The sequence below is a fragment of the Lagenorhynchus albirostris genome, chromosome 10 (assembly GCF_949774975.1).
Source record: "Lagenorhynchus albirostris chromosome 10, mLagAlb1.1, whole genome shotgun sequence".
Classification (NCBI taxonomy): Eukaryota; Metazoa; Chordata; class Mammalia; order Artiodactyla; family Delphinidae; genus Lagenorhynchus; species Lagenorhynchus albirostris.
The window spans coordinates 4,047,467-4,068,592 of record NC_083104.1 but is presented as its reverse complement, the minus strand read 5'-3'; the positions used below and the strand labels follow the sequence as shown (position 1 = coordinate 4,068,592).

Sequence of the window (21,126 nt, the reverse complement as noted above, 5' to 3'; positions counted from 1 at the left end):
CCTCCTCTGTAACGGGACCAAATGTTGGCTGAAGTTCCCTTCCAGCTATGAAATTCTGTGATTCAACAGAAGCAGGTTTCAATTTCCAAAGGACAGTCATACAAAAGAGGAAATGAGCTCAGCTGCCTGGCTTGAGGGGAAAGAGCCAGCATGAGTGGTGTAGGGATATTAGAGAGAATAGCTTCTGTCTCAGTGGGATAGGGACATTAGGGAGAGATAGCTTTTGCCTCAGGCAGAAGGAAAAACTTAATCAGAGTACCTAGCAACAGACGAGGCACCTCTGGGAGGTGGTGAGTTCCCTGTGGCTTGAGGAATTCAAGCACAGACCCAGTTAAGAGAGGGACCTATCAGACATGGGAGGTTTGACCGTACGCTCTTTGAGGTCCTTCCCAGCATGGATATTTCATGGTTTCAAAGCCTGGTTCTATTTTCATTAGTGCTGGAGGCATTCAGCTAGGGTTGGGTCTTGTCAAACCCCGCTGATAACTATTAACGCAATGAACTTGTCTGCTCTCCCGCTCCCACCCTCTTAAAGTTCGCACACATCCACATTCTCCAAATTAAATTGGATCCCTCCGGTGGCACTGATGTCTACCTTTGCTCTGGCAAACAAACCTAGGAAGAACCAATTCATAGCCTTACCCAGACTTGGGGCAGGGAGAAGATGGAGCCAGTGTGGGGAACCACGTGAAAAATTCAGGAGAATAAACCACACAAACACTTCTAGTGTCTACACTCCAGAGAAAGCTAATGCTAATTGCAAATCATTCTTATCTATTCATTACTGCAGGTCCCCTGGGAATTCCGAGCAGCAACAGCTGTGCCCAACTATGATGAGTTACTGCACACGAGGGGAAAGAATCAGGGTTTCCTTTAAAATCACCACCATTCTGACTTTTCATTAATTCAGATCAGGTGCCCCCAAGCGTGTAAATGGTTGAGGCTGAATCGCAGTGCCTTTAAGTTGCATCCATGGTGCATAAAAAACAGCAAGATTTGGCAATTATCCACCTGGGATGGTCAACAGGACATTCAGTCAGTCTCGGGAAGGTGGGGTCAGAAAACCGCCACTGTTGTCAATAATTGCAGTGTTTCACGCTCACTTCCAAGGTGACTGAGTCCAAAAAAAAAAAAAAAAAAAAATCAGCCTGGACGTACCTCTTAAAGACCTCTATTCAGAAATTTAGCTCAGGGCACCCTTAGCTCTTTAAACAATTCAAATAAATTGTCTTTTCTAGTTCCTTTGAACAGAGTATATATTGACATAATAAAAAGGTCTCAATCTCAATTTAGGGTATTTTCCTGATGGTGAAAGATGTTTAGTTTGACAAGATTCCAGAACCTTCTCTTTTGGTGACTTTCCCAGAAGGGACTAGTAAAGCCATCTACCTAGGAGATGAGAAATGTACCCCAAATAATAGAAATACATACACTCACATGGGCACTATATTTGGCATCTTAGCCAAATACTTTCAAACAGATTAGGTACTCTCATCTTTTCAAACACTCTGCCTAGAGGTAGCACAAATCCATTTCCCAGATGAAGTCAATGAAGCCACTCATCCCAAGCCACAAAGCTAGAGAGAAACAGAGCCTGAGGCTAAAAAGCAAGTCCGTTCTGTCCCCTACGCCTAAGCTTGCCTCTCGGATAGTTACACCTGGCGAACAGCAAAGGAAATGTCATTTCACGGTACCTTTCTGCCTCCTGGTCTGCACTCTGCTGTTTGCTCTCGAAGGCGTTGAAGCTGCTCATGTCCACGTAGCCGTCATTCTCGTTTGCTGTGGACAGGGCTCTGCTCTGATCTTCAAACAGCTTCGTAAACGTCCCGGCCCTTGGGGGCCTCCGAGGTGGAATCTGGATATTTTCATAGTCCGAGTTCATGGCCGGGATGTTCTCGTAGTCCGAAGTGTCAGCGTTGGGGAACGAGATGGAGCGCGGCTTGGTCAGGGGCAGGGGCAGAAAAGGAGGCCGGGAGCGGTCCTCGAAGGACTCCACCCTGGACACTGTCCTGCTGAAGGGGACGCCCTTCCTCTTGCCGTCCCTGTAGAAGATGAGGGAGGAGGGCGAGTCGCAAGCCCGGAGCTTGCCGGTCCTCGCTCTGAGCTGCGGTGAGTTGCTGAGGCTCCTCCGGTCCATCTCCAGGAGCCGGGCCGGCCCATGGTAGCTGGACTCTGAGGAGGACCTGGACGAAGACACGTTGACGTCCACGTGCACCTTGCTCTCTGTCTTCTTCTTAAACGTCAGCGCCAGGAACCGCTTAAAGGACGGCTTCTTCTTCTTGGTGTGCTTGTCCGGGGGCTCACTCTCCACCAGGAGCGAGGGGGAGCTCTTTGTGATGGGCTTTTTGGTGATGCAGGCCAGGTCAAAAGGGGGCGGGATGTCAACTACGGAAGACGGGGTGGAGGTGCCGCTGGATGGGAGGTGGCCCCTCTGAGAGAAGCTGCCAGAGGAGCCAATCATGCAGGGCAGAGAGAGGTTGTCGTCCTTCCTCTTGATCCCGTGGCCGTCTAGGCCACACGCCTCGGGCTCCCGGCACAGGGACATGGGGATCTCTCGGCCTTCCACGGAGAACGATCGCGGGTACAGAGTGAAGGCTCTGGGCTTTGCTGGCAAGGCCCTGCCGACGTCCAGCGGCTTCCCCTCCAATGACAGGACCGCCTTCCTCGTCTCCTTGGTGACACCCCCAATGCCAATGGCTGATGAGCCAGCTTCCGGTCCCGTTTCTTCCGGGACAGTTTCTGGGACGTAGCCAGCCATCTTCCCGGAGTGGGGCCTGGCCCTCGTGGTGACATTCTTCCTGTCGATGGGGACCAGGCTGCCCTCCGCATCAGAGCTCACCTCTTCCTTCAATCCACAGCCATTCGCGGTGCCGGAGGCAGCCTGTGCCTCAGGCTTCTCCCCCTCCCCAGGGTCCACCCTGCATGCCAGGCCAACGCCCATCTCATAGGGGTTGGCGAGCGCGTCGTCCACGGCATCCTCCTCCTCTGGCATGACCACCACGTCAGGGACAGAGGGTCCCTCCCCGGCGCCACCCTGCAGGGAGCCACGCCGGCCACATCCAGGCCCAGCCACAGGGTCCTGCTGCGCCCGTTCCCCTGACCGCGGCTCCTGCTCGGACTCTAAGCTTTGTGCTGACTCGGAATAAGGAGAGCAGCTCTCGCTACAGAAAGAGGTGCTCTCGCTTGGGAAGAACTCGTAGGGACGTCCTGAGAGTGGAGCCACAAAGTCGTCCACACAGTCTCTCTCGAAAGGAATGATCTGGCAGCTCTCCTCAGCTCCTTCATCCTGCACAGGGTCCTCACCTTCTTGAGGGTCCCCTCCTGCCTCCTGGGTGACCACTGCTGTTGCTTCTGGGTCAGGTTTCTCTTTCTGATCAGCTGGCTCATCCTGACCATCCTGGCCACCACCTCCTGGGGCATCTTCACACGCCTCCTGGGAGATGTCAGGGCTGTCTGTGGCCGCCTCCGCCTCCGGGACACCGGGGGCCAACCTCTCGTTCTCTGGGGGCTCCTCGCTGCCATCGGCAGCGTCCCGCGCAGGGGGCCCGTCAGAGCCCACACACTCGTCTGATGCCCCCAGTTCTGTGTTGGTGCGGCCTTCCTCACCATCCTCCTCTGACTCCCCGGGTGTCACAGGCGGCCCGGGCTCCTCACCACGAGCTGCTGGGTCCTCTGCATCTAGGTGAGTTAGAATGATATCGCTTGGAAGGACCGCCTCTCCATCCCCAGCACCCCCGTCCTCCAGGCTGTACACGCTGTGTTCTTCCACCTGCTTCTCCTCGTCCTCACTTGTGAGTTTCTGCTCCTCTGCCCCCGGGGCACAGGCACAGTCCTCCACCTCCATGTTCTCAGGAGTGGGGGTGACGCCTCCATCGTCCTCTCCACCCAGCACCGCTTCAGCCGGGGCTGCCCAGTCCTCTGCAGCTGCTGCCCCTTCCTGCTCACACTCCTTGCCTCTCTCTTGGCACTCCTCCCCACCGCTGGCCTCCGGAGGCACCGTGACTGCATTCTCCACGGAGCCCCCATCCCTGGGTCCGTCCTCTGCTGCCGGAGCCCCGGGGGCCACGATGTAATCCTCGTCTGCCTCGGGCTCGGAGCATTCCGGGGTGGACCGGTGCTCGTCGTAGAGCCCCCTGTCTACGCAGGGCAGCTTCCCATTGCTGCATTTGTTCAAGCTGTTGATCATGTAGATGCTGGCCCTCCACTCACTGGGCGTAGCCAGCCTGGGCTTTGGGGCGATGGGGGGTTTCGGCCCCCTGGACATGGAGTTGGGACTGTGAAGACACTCGGGCCGGGGTGACGAGGAGAATTTGGGTGCCGTCACTGGCGTGAGGGGACTGGCAGCCTTCGGCTTAGGAGCAACTGGTGGTTTGGGTGAATCTAAAGGATGAGAATAAGAAAAGGAGAGAGAGAAGGTACAGTTACCATTATTTCCTTCCACTCAGAGTCTCCTACTTACCATTCACAAGAGAACACCGAAGATGGTTTCCCAACCCACATGAACCCAATCTACCATGTTCTGTCAGGTTTACACCCTCCACCAACATCTTTAATATCCCTCGACCTTCCAATAAAGATTCATTCTGTAAACAAGGTGAAGAGATCTTTCTTCTATGCACAGGCCAGCTAACAGAGCCCAACTGAATGACACCCTGTGCTCCTCAAATAAAGGTGTCCAGGTCGTTGCACTCATCCACTCAACAACGACGCAGTAAATGCTTTCGATGTGCACCGGCCCATGAGACACTGCTGGTCCCAACAGCCAGATCCCTGCTGCCCTCGTGGAGCCCACAGTCATTCCACCATTCATTCATTCTTCTATCTATATACACAGCACTGTGGATGGCAGAGGCTTCTAGGACCAAGAAGAGAAGAACACCTCTGCTGAAGACTCACAATTGAATCAGGGAGACAAGACTAACAGAACAAGTGGAGGACTGAGCCACAGACCCTTGGAATTGGATGACTGAATATCTCCCTCCCTCCAGAATGATACACCACAGGCTTGGGACAGTGGCATATGATTCTTCTGAGGGTCACCTCTGAATTCTACATGCTTCAAGACTGGTTTCCAGCTAACTGCCCTGCCTCCAAATTTCACAGGAGAAATTATATGGTATTTTCCAACATGGGATATTTGCAAAAGGCCTTATCCCCTGTGGATGTTGAGGATCTATCAGCCATGGCAGAATAAAAGATGTCGCACAACATGCACGTGTGACAGGAGTCAGGAAAGCAAGAGTTGCCATGGCTAGGGAAGACCTCTCGGAGAAGGTGAAATTTCAGCTCACTTTTGCAGGACTGGAGGGACCTGGACAAGCGGAAGGAGCAAGGGAGGAGTCGCCCACTTCCAAGTTCAGCATCTCTCCTGCCACAGCCAGCCCATGCCTTCACACCTCCTGCTGTGCCTCCGAGCCCCTGTCCACACTGCAGGCAGGGTGAGGAATGCAGATTTTCATGAAATGCAACTCCATCCTGCCAACTTCACTTCAAAAGCACTGCCTGGCTGTTCACTGCCCAGGTTTAGGATGTACAGGTCCCCTCTTCAGTCCAGTCTCAACTCCCAGTTCCATCCCCACTAAGCCTTGGGTGTGATACAAAGCAGCCCCAGCATGCCAGCCCGGCTTGTGACAGAAGGAAGACTGAGCACAGGGTCTGGAGGTCTGTCAGCAAACTCTCCTCCTCCCCACACATTTGACTCCCAGCTCAATCCTTGCAGCATCTAACCCTGGTCATCTCTAATCCAGGGCTGTCTGACAAATATAAATGTGAGCCCCATTTATCATCACACACGTAATTTTTAATTTTCTCATAGCCACATTAAAGAGTCAAAAAGAAACAGGTGAAATTAATTTTAACAGTACATTTTTCAACTCAATATATCCCAAATATTATCATTTTGGACATTATCATGTGATCAATGAATCATGTTTGCATCAACGTGTAATCAATGCACAAAAGTCATTAACAAGATATCTGACACTCTTGTTTGTCCTAAGTCCTCGAAATCTAAGGTATATTTCACACTTGAAACACATCACGATTCAGACCAGCCACACTGCAAGTGCTCAGTGGCCATGCGAGGGTGGTGGCTATGGGGCCAGCTAGCACAGCTCTAACTGATTTTAACCCATCTCCATGGGACTGTCCCACTGGCCCCTCAGTTTCAGTATATCTGAGGCCAAAGTCAGTATCATCCCCCCCAAACTGGCACAGCTATGCAAAATTCAGCTGAGGAGCCCCAAAGGAAATAAAAAAGGCCCAGGACAGCAATAATATAGGGTTATAAAGCCCATGCACTCTGGTCCTGGAAGGGCCTGATTCCAGAGCCTCTGTACATTGCTCATAAATCTAATGAACTTAGTTGTATGGTTTCCCAGGACACAGCTAATTAGTGGGGGGTGGAGGTGCAGGGAGAGCAGCAACACTGCCAGTTGTAAGACGTGGTAGCAAACAGCAAGAAATGGAGAGAAGAGGCACAGCTGTCAAGACTTTAAAGGCTAAAGCAACCACTGCATCAACGCCCTAACCCACACCTACATTCATCCGCACCAACGCCCAGGCCAGCCACTGGCATCCGGATAATAACCCAGAGTCTTCAAGATAAAAGAAGTGACTTCCCAACTTTTTGTTTCCATATGCAATCAAATATATCCTAATTTAGAAAAATTTCTGTCCAATTTAGTTTAAAACAAACTCGAATATTTGAAGCTTAAAGAGCTACCTGTCAATGTGGAGTAACAGGGTAATAATAAGCCTTTGGAGCCTGGTGGTCTGGGTTCAAATTCCGCCGTTGCCACATATAAGCTATGAAACTGACTCTCAGATTCCTCATCTGTAAAATGGGTTCAACAGTAACACCTATTATGAAGAGGTTGTTATGAAGATTAAAAGATATATATTAGCAGGACTTTGCATAGACAGGTGTTCTCAATAAGCAGTAGCTATTATTGTTCTAATAAAGTCAGTCCTTCCCTACCCCACATCTTCCCCTGGTATAAGTCTTGCTCTACACAGATATATGATGTAATACGAGCTTCACGCTCTCAATATCAGGTGTCAGGCATTGGCATGAAATTATTCTTTGGGGGTGGGGACTCTCACTTCTCATCCTTAACAGGTGGTATTTCACATGGGCACCACGAGACCTGACAGAGGTCATGGAAAATGACCGTCACCTAGGCTGCATCGCTCCCACCGCCCCCCATCCTTCATCCAATCAAGCTATTGATCTGTGGGCGCCATCTCCTCAGAAAAGATTACAGTGGGTGTCAGAGGCGTGATCCTGAAAGAAAATGCCTTCCCCACAGGAGCCCCTAAGGAGTGACAGGTACACAGTGTCCATGCCCTGCTTCCAGCTCTAGAGCTCAGGGCGTTTCATCCACATCCCCTCTGAGATCAAAGGATGCCAGAGTCAGAAAGGCCTCGTCTGACACCTCATTGAAAGATGAGGAAACTGAGGCACAGAAAGGGTGGGTGACTGGCCTGGAATACTCAGCGAGTCCAGAGCAGGGTCCCAGTAGAATTTTTTTTTTTTTTAATAATAGGATTTTTAAAATATATACTTATTTATTTGGCTGCGCCGGGTCTTAGTTGCAGCATGCAAGATCTTCCTTGTGGCATGCGGGATCTTTAGTTGCGGCATGCGGGATCTAGTTCCTGACCCGGGGTCGAAGCCAGGCCCCCTGCACTGGGAGCGTGGAGTCCTAACCACTGGACCACGAGGAAAGTCCCAGAATTGGGGGTTTCTTGCTTCCTGGTCCACTCCCTTGAACCTCTGCCTTCACCTTTCTGCCACTGAGCATTTCTTCTACAGTGCAGACTCAGGGCTCCCAGCAGAGAAGGGCAAAACGCAGGAAAACTGAGGCCAGGGAGACCAGGGACCACTAACCAGGTGAGAAATTCACATAAGGCTGAGTTAGAAGGACTAACTGTGACCATAAAGTGAATGACTGGCTTTCCTTTGCTCCTATCCACTTTTCTTTAATCCAACTCCATTAAATAGGTATTTAACGAGCACCTACTATTTGCCAGACACTCATCTAGACTCTTTAGATACATCAATAAACAAAACACTGTGTAGATGCTGCTTAGCCTTGAGCAGAAGGCCATGCACACTCCAGCTAGTGTGATGAACAAACTAGAAGTGGTGAGGATGGAAGGAGGGAGAGCAGGGAGGAGGCGCCTGCGATAATCCAGGCCAGAGAAGATGGAGGCCTGGACCAGGCTGTAGCAGTGGAAGTGGTAAAAAAAAAAAAGAAAGAAAGAAAGAAAAAAAAGGTCAGATTCCAAATATGAAGGTACAGCTGGTGGGATTTACAGACAGTTTGGATTTGGGGTGTAAGAGAAAGAATAATAAAGGACAACACGAAGGTTTTGAGTCACAGCAACCAGAAAAGTGAATTTGTTACCAACTGAACTGGGGAAGGCTGCAGGTGCCAGGGGAGGTAACCAGAATTTCGATTGGCACGTGTAACATCTGAGTTGCCTATCACAGCCCCGGGAGGAACTGTCAGTGGGCTCTCGGATGGACCAGCCTGGGTTCCCGGGAGAGGCCTGGAGGCAGCCATCACAGAGACAGGATTAAGGCATGAGCCGGGTGAGCCCACCAAGTGACTGAGCGGGGGCAGAGACAAGAGCAGGGCCCAGGAGGGAGCCCCAGTGGCCCAAAGGTTATGAGAAGGAGCCAGCAAGAGAGACAGAAGAGGGAGGAGAGAAAATGAAGAGTGTGAGAGCTTCCAGGTCTGCTCCCTCCCTGCTTCCCTCACAAAGAGGAACCACATAGAGCCCCTGCCCTCAGTACAAGGGTCTCAGACCAGTTCTGCCCAGAGAAGACCCAGGGGACAGATAGCACCAGGGTGCATGCTGAAGGACAGGGAGGATTTTAGTAATCAAAAAAGAGGTTGGATATGATCCAGCAATCCCACTTCCTCAGCATATATCCAGAGAAAACCTAATTTGAAAAGATACATGCACCCCAACGTTCACTGCAGCACTATTTACAATAGCCAAGACATGGAAGCAACCAAAATGTCCATCGACAGAGGAGTGGATAAAGAAGATGTGGTACATGTATACAATGGACTATTACTCAGCCACGAAAAAGAATGAAATAATGCCATTTGCAGCAACATGGATGGACCTAGACATGATCATACCAAGTGAAGTAAGTAGGACAGGGAAAGACAAATATTGTATGATATCATTTATATGTGGAATCCAAAAAAAAATGATACAAATGAACTTATTTACAAAACAGAAACAGACTCACAGAAAACAAATTTAAGGTTACTAAAGGGGAAAAGTGGGGGAAAAAATAAATTAGGAGTTTGGGATTAGCATATACACACTACTATATATAAAATATATAACCAACAAGGACCTACTGTATAGCACAGGAAACTCTACTCAATATTCTGCAATAACCTATATGGGAAAAGAATCTGAAAAAGAATAGATACATATATATTGTATAACTGAACTGCCTTGCTGTACACCTGAAACTAACACAACGCTGTAAATCAACTATACTCCAATATAAAATAAAAATTAAATTAAAAACATTTTAAAACAAGAGGTTGGGTGTTCCAGGCAGAAGGAACAGAATGTGCAGAGGCCCAGAGGCAGTTAGATGCAAGCCCTTTGGGAGTAAAGAGTCCAGTTTGGCTGAGCTTTAGAGAATGGCAGGGATGGGGCAATTACAGGATAAATCAGAGCAGGGCTTTCCTCCTCTGGGCTGAGCTTAACTTTCTGACTGTCCAGAACCCAGAATGGACGGAACTGCTGGACCCTCTGGCTGCTGCATGAATCTTTTCTCTCTCTGTAACACAGAGCCTGGGGGGGCACAGCCTCCCCACCCTGAGGTACCAACTCCCAAAACCTCCTGGCAATTTGCTACACCTGAGGATGACTCGAATGCAGAATACCCTGTGAGCCAAGAGGCCAAGAGTTAACTGGGGGTGGGGAGTCACAGTGACAGGAGGAAGAGATTTTTAAGAGCTTCTGGTGATAGAAATCATCCCCAGCCAGGCCCCTGGTACCAGTTTATATTTTCTCTCTCTATTTTAATTAAATATCTGCCACTCACACATCCATGTTGCCGTTCCCTTGCCGGCTCTGCAGAGTTTAAATCAGAAGAGGTACCGAGAGGGGCACTGGACTGGGAGTTGGAGCTCTGATCTCCACTCCTGGCTCTGCCTTTAACTGAAGGGGAGACCTTGGGCAAGTCCCCTCCCCTCTTTGAGCCTCTGTTTCCACATGTGCAGAGTGAGGGGACTGCACCAACCAGTCAGTAAGTGCCTTCTGCTTGCTCTGGCCGACAACAGCCTTTTAAACTCATGGCTTTTCTGATGACGTCCCCTGACATTCCCATCTTCAGCCCCTGTGTCTGTTTCAACTGCAGTTCACCATACTCCCCCTGGAACTCTCATAACCGTATGTTCCAAGAGTAATTATCTTCCAATTTCACCTTCCAATTGCATCTTAATTTAACTTTCATTGCTGGGTGCCTGCTGGAATGTCCCAGCGAAGCCTGATGATTTCTAATTAGGCTGCTGTTACGCTAGTCCAGTGATGCACGACAGAGCGGGAAGAGCATGGGTCCCCAGCTCAGACAGACCTGGACTCCAACCCCAGCTCTGCCACACACTGGTTGTGTCACAATAACTAAGAGGATGGTGGTTACGAGATTCAGTCCCATGGAGTCTATGAACCACTATGCTGCATGATCGGGAACTTCAGAGCCTGGCACGCAGAAATCATTATATGAGGTCTAGGACTGCCGTCACACTGCAAAAGTAACCAGGTTTATGCTGGAGGCAAATGACTGGATGGCAGATTTCCTGGGACCAAACCTGCCTTTACGTGTATTCCGGCTCACTCCATCCCCCAGATTCTCAGAGAAGGGAGGGCTTGCCCAAGCCTCATGCAGGGAAACGTGGGAATACCGGATCGGCTCTCACCATTGTTTTAAGCGAGTTTTATTAGGAGTGTAGGAAAGAGCTAGCCTGGCTCTGTCCAGGCTGTGCCAGATCAGGCAGCAGTCCACCTCCTTCCTACAAGGAGTGGCTGGCTGGGCGCTGAGACCCTGCCCCAGCCTTTTCCACTACTCAAAAGGGGAATCCCTGCTCCCACTCCCACCTCCTACCCTGCGACCAACACTCACTCACTGTCCAGGTGCGTACACGCCCAGCAAAACAGGGCCTGGACACAGGGAGGCGGCTACCACACTCCCAGGCCCCCAAGTCTCTCCTTTGTCAGATCAATCCAGCCAAACGTCTCCCATCTGCACCTCACTCCTAAGACAATGACTTTTTTCATCAAAAAGATTATACAAAGAAAAAGCCCACAACACACACACAAACACACACTTTTTACACATACTCAGGGCAGCAGGATATGGTTCTAAGACAGCCAAAATGGTGGCTTCCTGTTTCTTCAGGGATGTGTGTTTTGGAGTACGGATTCGGACAAGGGTGTTGGTCGGAGAGAGAGCTGCCTTCTGCTAAATTCTAAGAGAAAAATATTAAAAGAGCAGTAATCGCTCCTTGTCAGGCAAATGAAGTTAGCTGGGGCTGCTGCCTTGCAAACTCACCTCTAGGAGGAAACTTTCTGCCCTCCCCGCGGAGGAGTCAGGAACCCGAGAACTGGGTTCCAGGCACCGCCCATCTCTGACTCTCAGTTAATAAACCTGTTAAATGGCACTCCTCTGGAGGGATCATTATCTACTGTCAAACGCGTTCTGGATTTCACGGAATCCCTGGCCTAGCAAAGGCAGATATGGAGAGCAGAGAAGCAAGGGCTTGGGAGGGAACGCCTGGAGTGCGGCTCAGCCTTGGCGTCCCCTAGGCGTTCGGTCCCCTGGGGGAGGCACAAAGAAGGCCCCGGGCCACGGCACTGCAGGAGGTTGGGGTGCGCTGCGGGTGTGTGTGTGTGTGATAATCTAGGGCTTTTTAGTTCCTTTGGAGAGCGAGCTCCAAGTCTGGGCGTCTAGAAGAGAGAAGGGCGCAAGAATCCGCTAAGGGCGCGCCTCGGAGTAGCGAGGGACCAGGAATAGACCCCGCAGTGGGGAAGACCTCAGACGGTTCCCGTGGGCCAGGAGGGGCCTCTGAGGGGCCAGCGAGGGCCTGGCGGGGACCCCGAGGAGCAGGAGTGAGAATTTAGGGTCGCGACCAAGTCGCCTTTGCGAACGGAGCGTCATTCCCCGCTGCGAGGGGACCCTCAATACCGGGACCGCGGTGGGAGCGGGATACGGCCGTACGTGGCCAGGGTGCGGCCTCGCCGAGACCGAGGGTGCGTCCCCGAGGCTGGGCGTCTCGGACAGGGGCAGCGGCCCCCGATGTTCTCGTCCTCCTCGGCGAGGGCACTCGTGACCCGCCCATACCTCGGCCGAGGCAGAGCAGAGTGGGAAGGTCGGGGGTTTCTCGGCAGCTCGCTCCCGGCGCCCCGCGGGCTACAACTTGGAGCGCCTGGCGGGGGCCCCTCGCGCGCGTCCCTCGGCGCCTGAGGTCGCGCGGAGCCTCCTACCTGCTCTGTTCATCTTCCAGCGCGCGGAGCCAGGGACCGCCCGTCGGTGCGTCCGTCCTTCCGAGCACGAGTCCGCGCGCCGCCTCACTCCATGGCCGCCCCGCGGGGCCCGCACCCCGTGGCGCCTGCCCCGCCCCCGGCGCGCGCCGGACTTCGCGCAGCGCGCAGGGCAAGTGGGGGCTTGGGGGGTGCGAGCCTCCGGGGCTGGGCGGGGCTGGGCGGGGGCAGGGAGGGGAAGGGGCGCGAACGGAGGGCGCGCGGCGTCGCGTTCACTCAGGACTCCGCGCGGCGCGCAGGGCCAGGGGGGCGCAGGGCGCGAGCCTCCGGGGGCGGGGCCGGGGGCAGCGGCCGGGACAGCGCGCGGTGTTGCGTCCGCTCCTGGCTCCCAGCTCCGCGCGCGCTGCGCTCTGGTCGCCGCGCCGCTGCCCGTGCCGCCGTTGCCGCCGCTGCCCCTCCGCCCCCTCCTAGACGTTTCCTCCCGCTCCCGGAGAGGAAGACTTTTTTTTTTTCTCTCCCCTTTCTGCTCTGTCAGGGATCGAGGGAGCCGAGGGGCGAGGCGTCCCCGCGCACATTTAAAGGGGCCATGGCCGCGGGAACTCGGGGAGCTGCACGAGGTTCAAGGCACGAGGGTGGGAGGGGCGGGGTGAAGCTGGCGAGTTGGGCTTCTGGGGACTTCCTGGTCCCTTCGCCCAGCGGACCGTCTATCACTTTATTTTCAACCTCGGGCGTTCATTCAGTCCTGGGCCCAGCACCGTGCTGAGCGCAGAACAAGACAGCCCCAAATTCTTGCCCTAGTGGAGCTTAAATGGGATGTCAGTGGAGACACAAGACAAATAAGCAATAAACATCGTTTCAGAGAGTGATGGGTGCCTTGAGGGAGATAAAACAGGGTCGTGGGGCAGAGTAATTTTTAAAAATGCAAATTCTCAGGGCCCGCCCCAGACTTAACTGAATCAGAAATCCCGTGTTGGGCTTCCCTGGTGGCGCAGTGTTTGAGAGTCCGCCTGCCGATGTAGGGGACATGGGTTCGTGCCCCGGTCCGGGAAGATCCCACATGCCGCAGAGCGGCTGGGCCCGTGAGCCATGGCCGCTGAGGCTGCGCGTCCGGAGCCTGTGCCCCGCGACGGGAGAGGCCACAACAGTGAGAGGCCCACATACCACAAAAACAAACAAACAAACAGAAATCCCGTGTTTAACAAATCCTTCAGGTCCTTCCGATGCAAGCTAGTTTGAGAACCTCTGGAGTAGAGAACAGGTGATCAAGGAAGGTCTCCCTGAGGAGGTGACATTGAAAGGGAGACCTGGTAGATGAGGAGCCTTTGTCCACTCAGTGCTCACCAGCCAGCACCTCGCTGGGACCAGGCCTGGTGCTGGGTGACATGGATGACTCAAGCCTTCACCCTTGAGCACCCGTTGGATTGGCCACGCAAACATAGGCAGTTCTGCTTCCCTGGACAAGTGCTGGGATGGGGACAGGAGCTTGTGGGAACTCAAGAGGTGGCCCCTGAGTGGAGAGGGTTCCAGCAAAAAAAAAAAAAAAGGCCTTTCAGATGGAGGGAGTAGCTTGGGCAGAGACTTAGATGTGTGAAAAGGCATGGCCTGATGGAAGAGCCGTGAGGGGTTTGGCAAGGCAGGGAAATAGAGGGTGGCAACATCTGATAAGAGGCACAGAAGGTTGGGGTGAGGCGTGCTTTGAAAGCCATACCAAGGGCTTCCTTCCATCAGCCATTGAAAGCTGAGGGCAAGGGTCATGTCTCTCATCTATAACTGGCAGCCAATACTTATAGAGCACCTACTGTGTGCCTGGCAAGGTGTTAAGCTCTGTACCTGCATATTTACTCGTTTAAGCCTCACCACAACTTTATGAAGCTGGTATCAAAATTCTTCCCATTTTACATTTGAGGAAACCGAGTAAACTAAGAGTTCACATGAGCTTTCCTGACTGTTCTTGCCCTGGCTGTCCCATGTCTGCATCTCCAGGACCCAGCTCAAGGTGTGGCTTGGTCATTTAGTAATTTGGTTGTGAGCCCACTACGTGCCAGGGTGTAGGCTCGCAGCAACCCCAGCACTCTGTGGGAGGGTGTGGGGCTGGGGCATCTCAATTCATTCAGGCGATTCAGCCAATGTATCTACTATGTGGGAGTAGGTGGGGGGGGACATGGAACATATCCCCCCGCACCACCACCATACCTTCCTGTCCCTCATTTGGGGACGAAAGACCCAGAAATGGCCCCATGCAGGGTGATGACTCCAGGGCAGGGGCTGTGTCTGCTCTGCTTACCCCTGCAGCCCTGGCATCTAATAAAGAACCCAGCACTTAGTAGGTCTTCAAAAAATATGTGTTGTCCACAAAAATAAAGGCCTGGGACAGAGGTTCAGACTATTGTTTGGGATCAGTTTGGTTTTCTGGGACTGAAGGTGGCAGAGGCTAGAATTTTTGTGACTTTGACCAGCTGTGCTGGGAGCTTGTGAGGAGGCAGAATTCCAAATGGCCACGAGACATTTCGCAGCCTTGGCTGTCCTCCCTGAACCTAGATGCCTTCGGTCCAGCATTTGGTCCAGGCAGTCCCAGACAACCATATGTTCTCATTGCACAGATGAAACACTTCTCTGAGCATCGTCTGTGGAGCCCAGCAACAGCAGCACTCAGAGGCTTCTTAAGAATGCAGAATCCCAGGCCCCACCCCAGTCCTACTGAACTAGAACCTGCATTTTAACAAGACCTCCAGGTGATCTGTTTATACATCTGGAGAAACACTGCCCTGGATAACTCACCCCATTACTTTTTGGCCAGATGTGCTGCCAAAGTCCACAGAAGTAGAGAAGAGACTTCCCCAGGTTCTCACTGGGGTGAGAACTTAATCCTCTGACCTCTGTCTCCTTATTAATACATTATTGGAAGGTGGGTAGGTTTCTGGATATCTGGGGGCCTGCACCCAGCAGAACTCCTGGTGCATATTAGGTGCTCACTAAAACTATAAAACTTGTATGAAGGTCTGATTTGAATTGTTTCATGAGCCAGTTGGTGCCTGACACAGAGGATGTTCAATGCACACATACTAAAGACAGGAATCAATACATTTCAGTTAGATAATGTGGAAAGGCTCTGGGGAGGTGAAACTCTTGTTTCCCGTCATTATGAAAAATCTTATGTTTTCACACTCACCAAGCACTTCCATATACCTAACCAAGTTTGTAGGTTTTGTCTTGTTTTTATCTTTTAATGCCCACAGTATAGAATCAGATTATGTGCATTTCAGGCAAGGGCCTAGGGTGTACCTCAGTTTCTCCAAATTCAGAAATGAATTTGATCCTTTCAAAGGACTTATGCGTCTCTGAACCGCTACAGAGTCCTTAAGCGTCCAGCCTTTTGCGGGGAAAACCTTTTTTGCCTCTGAAATAGGAAATCAATGGCAGAATTTGTGTTACTTAGGCCCTTCATAAACTTTATGGATCCCTGTGTGGAAGTGGTGGAGATGATGGAGGTGATGGCGGAGGTAGGAAAGGTCGTGTTGGAGGCGAAGGACGAGGGGGAGGGGGAGGTGGTGACAGGATAGAAGTAGCTGTGAACATCACGGTTAGGGTGGAAGGCGTGATGTAGTCGGAGGTGGTGGAGGACGAGGTGCATGGAGGTTATGGTTTTGATGGATGTGGTGGAGATGGTGGCCTTGGAGGAGGTGACGGAGGTGGAGGTACAGAGGGTGGGAGGTGTCCGTTTGAATATGGGTACAAATGAGTGAGTGGATCAATCACTTCAATATTTGATGCAAGAAGAAAATATGTTTTAAGAGTTGAGATCATTTCCGGGAATTAGCAATAAAACCCAAAGAACCTAGGACCCCCAAGGCAGGAGCAGGAGAGGGAGGCTCAGATAATTCAATCAACGGCCAGTTTACCCTTTGCTGTAGGGCCTGTGGAAAGAAGCAGGGAGGGCAGGAAGGGACCTCAGTGCTTGGCTAAGACCTTGCCATGACTGTTGAATTTGGGATTTGAGGCTAAGCAAAGTATACTTTAAAAGATCATAGCACCGGGCTTCCCTGGTGGCGCAGTGGTTGAGAGTCCGCCTGCCGATGCAGGGGACGCGGGTTCGTGCCCCGGTCCGGGAGGATCCCACATGCCGCGGAGCGGCTGGGCCCGTGGGCCCGTGAGCCATGGCCGCTGAGCCTGCGCGTCCGGAGCCTGTGCTCCGCAACGGGAGAGGCCGCAACAGGGAGAGGCCCGCGTACCGCAAAAAAAAAAAAAAAAAAAAGATCATAGCACCAAGGGCAGTTGGGAAAAAAAAAACCCAGGTCTGAACTTGTTTAGCTGAAACCACACGGTGGTGTGGAGTGATGGGCCATGAAGCTGAAACGCTTATTCCTTTGTTTGCTTTTCCTAATACGAGAAAATGGATGGGAAAGACCAGAGGGCTTTCCAAACATTAGGAGCTGATACTGGTGGTTGGACTTGCTTAGTCCTTATGGAACTGAGCTATAACCACTCACTGAGCTCAGGGATGCGGTCAATAACCATGTAGGGGGTGATGACCCATCACCTCTCTGGGTTTGAGCCTTTCACACACATACTCTTCCCAAGAACCCTATAAAGTGTTTCTTATCTCCCCATTTCACACTTGGGAAAACTGAGGCCCAGACTGGGGAAGTGACTTGCCCTTCCAGCCCAGCCAGGACTCACCCCCACTTCACTCTGAGAACATGTTCTTAACTACCAGGCTACACTGATTTCTCTGTGATGGGCACAAAGTCTGCCTAGATTTAATGCTTTCCAAATCACTCACCATCTTACTTGCTCCTCTCAGCAGACATGAGCCACCCAGGGTAGGTGTTATGCCCACTTGACAGACACGGAAACTGAGTCCAGAGGGAAAAATAACTGGCCTGGGATCCTACGGTAAGTCAGGGGATTCCAGTGCTGGGATCCACACCCCCTGACATCCAGGCCCAAGTCGGAATGATGTGGAGCTCTGCATACAACTTAAGTCACCTCAGATCAAAACCACTGAAATTCAGCTCCCTGTTCCCGCCTGCCTGAAGCCTCGGCAAAGTGCAGAGCCAGCACCAAAGCTGGATGTGATCTCCAGAAACAGAGAGCGCCCAGGCTCTGAGAGCTCCATGGCCAAGCCTCCCAGACAGGCGGTAGAGTGCAGTGGTCAGGAGCCACACTGACCTGGGTGTGACCTGGGCGGGAGGGCAGGTCCCAGCCTCAGCTTCCCCATTGGTAGCTAGTATTTGCTGAGCGCTTATTTGGTGCATTCAGTAAGTCTTTTGCATATATTAGCTCATTTACTCCTCCCAACAAACAAACTCCTCCTGCCCCTGAAGTAGGCAATGTTATTACCCCTGTGTTACAGACAAGGCTACCAAGGCACAGAGAGGCTGAGGCATTCGCCCAGGGATACATAGCTAGTGAACAGTGGGGATTCCACCCTGGCTCTGGGGCTGGCTTTCTTACCCACTTCAACACGCTGCTGCCCTGTCAAGGATATGATAATAGTGTCTGCTCATTAAATGAGATGAATTATCTAAACCACCCAGGAGGGGAGAGGGGAAGACAGGAGGTGCTCAAGAAATGATCATTATCATTTAAACATCTAGTACAGAGTTGGTGTTCAATAAATGCTTACAAACAAAGTACACCGGGAACTGGGCCACGCACACCCCACGATCAGAGCAGGAGAGGGATGGGAGAGAGCATTTACTGAGCAGCCTCTGTATACTGGGATGGGTGAGAGGGGGCAACAGGGGAGCCCCTCAGGAGCACGGGGAGGCAGCCTGGACCCTGCTTCCTGGCCCCGGGGTGGGGGAACGATCGGGGTTTTGTTTACCGCTGAGATGGGGGCGCTTCCATAAAGCTGGGGCCCAAGACCAGCTACCTTCGCATCCCTCTCTATAGCAGAGTCCCCCTGGTTTCCCGGTTTCCACGAGGAGCAGCTCTATGCCTTTTGTCTCCGGGGATAAAATGCATGTTACGAAAACGGAAATGACCCCGGCTCTGCAGCCTCTTTGTGCTTTTGGACTGCTCACCCCACAACGCCACGGCTGCGACATCATCAGCTTCAGGGCTTATCTCCCCCTGGAAAGTAATTGAGTTGCCTTCCTGGCTCCAGGGGTGGGCAGATCTGAGCCAGACACCTGCCGGGGTGGACTCGGCTTAGCAAGGCCGCCCCTCCCTTCCTGTGCCCCAAAGACCGGGCCCTCACCCCCACCCCACTGCACACACCGGGCCAGGCACGAGCAGAGGGAGAAGCGGGGGTCCTGAAGGCCCCTGGTTTCACCAGTCACTGGTGCTGTGGCCTTGGGGGGGGGGTTTCACCAGTCACTGGCTCTGTGGCCTTGGGGGGGGGTTTCACCAGTCACTGGCTCTGTGGCCTTGGGGGCAGGGACACTTTGCCACTGTGCACCTCAATTTTGTCCTCTGTAAAATGGGAACAATGAGACCTTTCTCTCGGGGTCATGGTGAGGATGAAAGGATGTTATTTCCCCTCTCTCTTCCCTTTCCTGTCCTTGAAGAGCTCATGGCTTGGTCTGAGAAACGGGTCTGGGTCAGCTAACAGTGACACAGTAGAGCTAGGGGTGAAGGCAGAAGATTGAATGGGCTCATTGGGCTGGGCTTTACAGTGTCATTTACAGGTGGAGGGGTAGGGTTGCCGTTCCAGGTGAGGGTACAGCCCGTGGGGATGGAAGAGGAGGGCAGGATTGGGGCAAGGTGAGAAGTGTGCTCTGGACAAGCTCTCCAATGGCTGGCCAAAGAGTTTGGACTTTACCCTGCTGGTGATGGGGAGCCTTAGAGTGTTTCTGGGGGAGGGAGTGACATGGCCAGACCCGTGTTGTAGCCGGAGTGGGAGGGGAGCCAGAGGGACAAGTCCAGAGGTAGGATGGCCCAAGGAGGCTGGGGCAGGGACCCCAAGAGAGATTAGGTCTAAATTTATGAATGTTCCTGACCCACGATCGCAGGGCTCAAACGCATGCTAGGAAGGCTTCCAGGAGGAGGCAAGCTTTGCTCTGCACCCTGGAAAAAAATCACACAAGCAGAGGGGAGCAGGAAAGGGCCTGCCACACAGCGGGTGGGAGTGGGAACTGGGGGTCAGTGGCCCAGTAGGCTGATGTGTCCAGTGTGCAGGGATGCGTGAGAGGGACAGGCAGGGGCCTCAAAAGCCTTTGTGCAGCAGGCCTTTGACTCCCCAAGGAAGGGCTGAGCTCTGGGGGAGGGGAGTCTGAGGCTGGGCAGGGCCACTCAGAGTTTTTATCACCACTGGGTGGGATCCAGGGTCTGTGGAGGAAGTGACCGCCCTCTTCCGGCCAGCCATTTTTTTTCCTTCTGCTGCCCGTTTGGCTTTTTCCTGAGGCCGCATTTCCACAACGGCCCCTCCTGGCTGGCTGGGCGTGGGCATGGCTCCACCACACACCCAGCATTAGGGGTGGCCCGGCGCTAGGCTTCCTGTCCCTCTTTGGGCAGGCTGATTGGAGGAAAACAGCCCTCGAGCCTTCTTCAAAACAGGAAACTGCTCTCCCTGCTTCCTGAAGGACAGGAACTGTCCCCATGGCAACCATGGGACAAAGAGGCCATGTTAACCCTTCTGAGGTCAGGCCTGGCTGAGGCCCTTTCTTACCAGCCCCTCGTGGGTGTGGCACTGTACAGGTGACATCCTCCAAGTCTCACCACCATTCTGAGGGCAGGGCAGGTTGGGGACTTCATACCCATCGGATGGATGTCAACGTGGAGTTCAACTCCGAGGGCAAAGGCGTGGCCACACCGCGAGCACACGGTGGGGTCTGAGGTCAGCTGTCTCCGTTGAAATCTTGGCTGTGCTGGCTGTGTACCTGGGGCAGGTGACTGAACCTTCCAGCCTCAGTTTCTCTACCTGTGAAACAGGAAACAGCGCGGGGCTGTTGTGAGCGTCTGCTGAGTTCACCGCTCGTCCAGCGCGTACTCGCTTGTGCTATGAGCTGTTCTATGCCCTGATGGCAGCGACAATGACACGAATGACAACCTCCTGCCTCGTGGGCTGAGTGTGTAGATGGGGGTCAGGAGGTCAATAGGCCCACATGTCCGTGCAGACCAGAGACTTGCAGGGAATGACCTGCAAGGGCTGCGGGTGGGGGAGGGGAGCATTCGGGCAGCGGGGCGGCAGGTGTGCTATCTGGGGATCAGCGAGGCACAGGGGCGGGCGAGGGGGGGAGCAGAGAGCCTTTGGGTCTATCCTCAGAGCAAGGCGGAGCCAAGGAGGGTGAGGCAGGCCGGACATGTTCTGATTCGCATGTTTAAAGACCTGCCTCTGGCTGTGCGGACATGCAGAGTGACAGGGACTCTGAATGGTGTGTTTCCTGGGGGGACCTTGCCCAGGACCCTGGAGAGACCTAAGTCATGCATGGGGAGACACCATCTGTGCTGGTGCTGGGGAGCAGGGCAGGGCGGGGACTCCATGACCTGCCCCCAGTGCTGCCACTGTTCGGGGGCCCAGCCTTTTCCTTGACGGCGCACCAGGACACACCCAGCCTCCCTCCCTCCGACGCCCAAGGGCTGCTGCGAGGAGGATGCGGTGGACGCAGCTCCCGCACTGTGGCAGAGGCTGCTCTCCTCGCTGTGGCCTCCAAGATCCCA

At 53.2% G+C, this 21,126-nt stretch overlaps 1 protein-coding gene across 5 annotated transcripts in view; it reads right to left on the bottom strand.

Annotated features, from left to right (window-relative positions):
- FGD5 (FYVE, RhoGEF and PH domain containing 5) overlaps window positions 1–20,309 on the bottom strand; it is a 123,973-nt gene extending 103,664 nt beyond the window's left edge. For 4 of the 5 annotated variants that reach the window (XR_009542687.1, XM_060161077.1, XM_060161080.1 and 1 more), the window contains exons 1-2: window positions 12,526–12,670; window positions 1,695–4,380 (exon numbers count right to left, since the gene is read on the bottom strand). Coding sequence is in view for 4 of the 5 variants with exons in the window: in XM_060161077.1 (XP_060017060.1) it covers window positions 1,695–4,380; window positions 12,526–12,538 (2,699 nt within the window). In the remaining variant the exon portion in view is untranslated. Of the gene's footprint in view, window positions 1–1,694; window positions 4,381–12,525; window positions 12,671–20,222 lie in introns of those variants that run through there. The other variant, XM_060161078.1, reaches the window with a different exon arrangement.
- Window positions 20,310–21,126: the final 817 nt, after the last annotated feature.